The 5,009-nt window shown below is 37.7% G+C and overlaps 1 protein-coding gene across 1 annotated transcript; it reads left to right on the top strand.

Moving 5' to 3' along the window:
• The first annotated feature begins 2,954 nt into the window (after positions 1 to 2,954).
• LOC104425685 (dCTP pyrophosphatase 1) lies at positions 2,955 to 4,653 on the top strand. Its single transcript, XM_010038452.2, has 2 exons — positions 2,955 to 3,288; positions 4,193 to 4,653. The coding sequence occupies exons 1-2, from the start codon at positions 3,169 to 3,171 to the stop codon at positions 4,508 to 4,510; spliced, it is 438 nt and encodes a 145-aa protein (XP_010036754.1). The 5' UTR covers positions 2,955 to 3,168; the 3' UTR covers positions 4,511 to 4,653.
• The last annotated feature ends 356 nt before the right edge of the window (positions 4,654 to 5,009 follow it).

Raw genomic sequence — 5,009 nt, 5'->3', positions numbered from 1 at the left:
AATTATAAAATATTAACAAAGTAAAAGTCTCGTTCTTGGATATTGTCGGAAATGGAGGCTTAGACTAGTTATTTTAAATGATACACTCAACATTTAATGCTATAGAATACTAGAGGATCACATGAAGACATAAAACAAAAAAAATAAATATAAAAACTTGTTATGACCTGTAACCTATTTGTCGAAGTAGGTTCCCCAATTTTGAAATTTGGAACCTACCCTTCACATCCTAAAACCTGAGAACCGAGAACCAGGGTTCTCGATTCTATCCTAGAGCTATGTTTATCCCTAAATTGAACCACCTATTTACCTCGGGTCATTGGTGTAATAGTGCTAAACGGTGTTTAAAACATAATTAAAAGAATGAGAATAGCACTTAGCAAAGAAAAAAACTATTTCAATATTATTTTGTATGTAGTGACACAGAGTGGCATTTATACCCGGCATACCAAGTTCATCGAAAGAGATATGTGTAACATCATCTATTACATCGAACAACAAGAGACTTATAGCTCGATTACATCGTGTGGTCGCTATGATATGCCATAAATAAAATATACCCTTTGGGAGAAATATATCTCAAGAAGCAGAAACGGGATCCGCAAGAGCACGAGAGTGTTTGTAAGATGGAGAAATCTCTGTACCCCCGCCCCAAGCTCTGTCTTTAATAGACTAATGCTCGAGGCTAAAAGCAAGACAAAAGGAAGGAAATGAGAATAGGTGTGGAAAATTGAAATAAAAAAAAGAAGAAGAAATTTATATAAGAGAGGAAGAGAGGGAAATTTGAAATTGTTTCTTATAACTTAGGGCTTTTGATTAAATCCAACGACGATGTAATATATAATTTACACTAGTCATTGGATTTTGTTGAGAAAAATTTGGTTAGAAAATTAACTTCGAATATACAGATTACTCATCCTACGTAAATGTGTAAGTTGTTTTTTTGGTGATGAGCTTAACAATTATCCTAATTTTTATTGCATCCTCAATTTTTAACTTTTAGGATAAAGCATTAAGCATTTCACGTTATGTATGGAATGAACAATTCTTGATCATGCGAGAACAATTGTTCATCTTTCTTTAATTTTTGAAAGATAACCAGTTGCTTATCTACTATGCACTGCTCAATATGAATGATTTTTTAATATATGTCATGAAAGATAAATATGAAGTACATTTAACTAGTTTTTGGTCAGGTATAGTTATATGTATAAATATTCGGAGATACTCAAGAATGGAAATCTTCTTATAATTATATATTAAAAAATTCTTAATTTGGAGATATAGAGTTGGCGACCTATATTATTTTGGTAAAAAATTGATGACTTGATTGAGTAAAACAAATCACTTAATTAAACAAATTTTCATAAGAGAATGGGAAAATTTTGATAAAGAGCTTGAAGGCTATTTTCTCGAAAGAGGGTTTAGAATGAATATTATTTCAAATAAGAGTTTGAAATGATTAATTAGTCTAAAATAAGGGCCTAATTCGCTGATCGACAAGCAAGTAATTTTTCTGGCTATTGTAATAGGGACACTTTTGTTCACAAAAAAATATGAATAATTGCAATTCCAACAAAACAAAAACTCCAAAATTTCTTCCCCTCTTCTCGTTTAGAGATTGCTCGTAGGATTCTTCTTAAGTTTGGCCTCACCCAGTGATAGTTTTTGGATGTGGTATCTGAACAGCACTAAACTCAGCAATTCGAGAGGCGAATTGTTTTTGCGGAAGAAATCTTAATTGTTGCCCCCAAATGTTCTCTTTCGAATGTGCAAGCGGAGGGTTCTGTTTTGGGAGCTCAAATTCACAATAATAGTTATGTTCAAGATGTCGCTGATGAAGGAAAACTGAGATTTTCTGAATATTTGTTTTTGATCGGAAGAAAGGTGTATAGGAGGCCGCAAAATAAAATCCCAGGAAGCGAGCGATAAATCCGAAGGTGGACCAACAAAGCAAAGCTTGCTAGGGTAACTATCGGGTCGTCCGACAAGAATGAATCATCCCACATGAGTCCCTCACCATGAACCCATGGAACACGGTTGGCTTCGTGGGGATTGCAACGTGGCGTTCTGACGATGAGTGCAACGAAGAGCTCGTGAATGACATAGTGAACTCGATCATCATTGGCGATCGACGCTTATAATTAATCGAGCTCACTGATGAAGTTGGAGGAGGAAGAAGGGTCAGAATTGGAGAAGGAGAAGGTGGCGGAAGGCTGGGCCTAAGAGAAGCAGGGATGGATTTAGTGAGGAAAAACTATCAGATCTATACCTTAATCAGGAGAGGAAAGCTCTCATGAAAGGAAGAGATGCTGCAAAAATAAAAAGAGAATCTCTGCTTACCCTGCATCGCATCAAAACCTATTCTAAAGATGTGTGTCTTTTTTGACGTTGAAGCTCGTCTAACGTTTGTTTGAGGTGAATGTGGAACTTGGATCTTGATATTAACGTTGAAGCTCGATGAGGGATGCCATGGTGCAAGGAACAAGAAAATGAGAAGAAATTGGGGGTTTTCACTTTTAGGCATTGCAATTTTTTATTTAAATATTTTTCTAGATAAAAGTGCCCCCATTTTGCTTACCGGAAAAATTACTTCCTCGTCAGGCCCACAATTTCACACCCTTATTTGGAATTGACTAGGCCAATTCCGATTTTTATTTGAAATAATACCTATTCTAAGTTCTATTTTGAGGATTGATTTCATTTTAATTTTTTGTTTAAATTTTTCCAAAATTAGTTGTGATTTTCAAAGCACTTTTCAAATCCTTCCCATCAATGGTTCGTCATTTAATTCTACCTTAAAGTCCGAACCAAAAAAAAAAAAAAAATTCTACCCTAAACGAGAATGATTAATTAGATTACCCGGAAATGATGTGCTAGTTTAGTCCCTTTATAAACTGGCACTAAGACGACAACACCCTCACGCTGTCACCTTCCTTTTTCTGGGGTCTCTCTCTCTCTCTCTCCAAAAGTACCTGTGACTCCTCTTTCCCGAGAAAGTTGCACCAGAACCATTTGTCGTCGATCGCTTTTATCGTAGTACTGCACTTAACATATCGCTTCATTTGGCTTTTAGTCAACTCTCTTTCTCTCTCTCTCTCTCTCTCCCTACGCCTCTCTGGGATCATCGCCGTTGTAGTCAGTCTTGCGTGTGAAAGAAGAGAGAGAATGGTCAAAGAGGGAGATCAGAGCGTGACCCTCGATCTTCTGAAGCAGAAGATGGCTGAGTTCTCTAAGGAGAGAGAATGGGATAAGTTTCACAGCCCCAGAAACCTCCTCTTGGCTCTGGTAGTCTTCTTTCCTTGCTATTTTCAATCTTATATGTTGGGTGATAAACCCATCCAAGTGTTTGAGAAAATTCCTGTGCTATCACTCTTTTTCTGTTTGGTCTTCGTTCTTTGCCTGTCGTTTTTGGGTATTTGCTTTGTCTTCGCGATTTTGCCATTTTGGGTGATTAATTGTTGGCCAAAAAGTCAAAAAAATAACTCTTTTTTGGCTGATCTTCTTTGCTTCATAAAAGATCAAAGTTATCTGATAAATCCTTATGCATATCTTTATTTACAGTTTTTTCATAAGCGTGTGAATCAGTTCTGTAGACTTGGAGTCCAAAATCAATAGCATTTCTTTTGTGTCGCTTGATCAATGGATCTCTTACTCACGGACCTATCATTTGGTGTTTGGCATGATTGATAAATACATATCGTAATCTATGGGATTTACTGGGTTTTTGCATCCGTCACCATTCGTATGTCACTAGACAAATTGCAAGGGAATGCCCCCTTGGCTTTGGCTCAACGATATTTACTATTTATCTTGTTATCTGTTTGTCCTTTCTTATTTCTCAGTACTACATTGGACAGTCAAAGTCGTTTACTCGTTTGTATGTCTGATAATGAAGATAAGCTCAGCCTTTTCCCACTCATCTTTCGCACACTCTTTCAGGACTCTTATGCGATAGACGCGCTGTGTAACTTTTGTCCTTAGTGAGTCAGTTAATCATTCCTTGATCATCTTTCACTTGCTGACGGTTTCAGTTATGAAGGGAGGCGTTGTAGTTTTTTTGTTTAAATTATGGGGCAAACACCAGCCCGCTGTTCATAGCATAACTAAAATACATTACAATCAATAAGGTAAAACAGTATCAGATGGGTTCTTAATTTAGTTTTTCTTTGGTCTTTGATTCCTCACACAGGTGGGTGAGGTCGGGGAGCTGTCGGAGATATTCCAGTGGAAAGGGGAGGTTCCGAAGGGACTTCCGGATTGGAAAGAGGAGGAGAGAGTGCACTTGGGCGAGGAGCTCTCGGATGTGCTGCTCTATCTGGTCAGGCTCTCTGACGTCTGCGGCATCGACTTGGGCCGAGCTGCCCTCCGCAAGGTCGAGCTCAACGCCCTCAAATACCCTGTCTCTCTCTCCAAATTAGCCTCTTCCAAGAATCAAGAAGTTATCATCACCAAAACCCTCGTTGACAATAGTGATACTACTGGCACTGTTGGGGCTGAGAGTTGTTGATCGTCTTGGGCTTCTTTTTCTTTTTTTGATCTAAATAATCGACTCTATGTCTCTCGCTCTTAATGAAATCAGACTCTTTGTTTTGTAATTTGCATCGAATGTCGCAAGAAGTGGCTTTCTTCAACATGTCGGCATGATCTTAATGCACTCGCGCAATCTTGCTACATTGAGCATTTATGGCAATGCTTTTGATATGATTACAATCTAGTTTAGTGAGGAGTCTAGATATTGATTCATGCGATCATGGAATTGGCGGTCCACTTAAAGCCGATTTGTCCGGAGGGCAAAATGAATGAACCTAGACAAGCAATCCCTTCTTGAGTCTAACTAGCCAATCTTGGTACGCCCAAACATAGCCATTTATATAAAGAAACTTTAACTTTTTTAGTCACAGGTGAGTCTTGACAGAAACTTTTAGACTTGATAGTTGGTATCGTATCCATTGGACTCGAGCTCGTTCATTAATCAAATATATATATTAGCTCTATTTTGGACAAAA

Source organism: Eucalyptus grandis, chromosome 11 (assembly GCF_016545825.1).
Source record: "Eucalyptus grandis isolate ANBG69807.140 chromosome 11, ASM1654582v1, whole genome shotgun sequence".
Lineage (NCBI taxonomy): Eukaryota > Viridiplantae > Streptophyta > Magnoliopsida > Myrtales > Myrtaceae > Eucalyptus > Eucalyptus grandis.
The sequence above is the reverse complement of the archived record's forward strand: the minus strand, read 5'-3'. Positions and strand labels throughout refer to the sequence as shown.

Excerpts from the sequence above, each read along its gene's own strand:
- LOC104425685 (XM_010038452.2), top strand. The coding sequence starts at position 3,169 with ATGGTCAAAGAGGGAGATCAGAGCGTGACCCTCGATCTTCTGAAGCAG. Across the intron at positions 3,289-4,192 it reads GAAACCTCCTCTTGGCTCTG|GTGGGTGAGGTCGGGGAGCT; the intron begins GTAGTCTTCTTT and ends TTCCTCACACAG.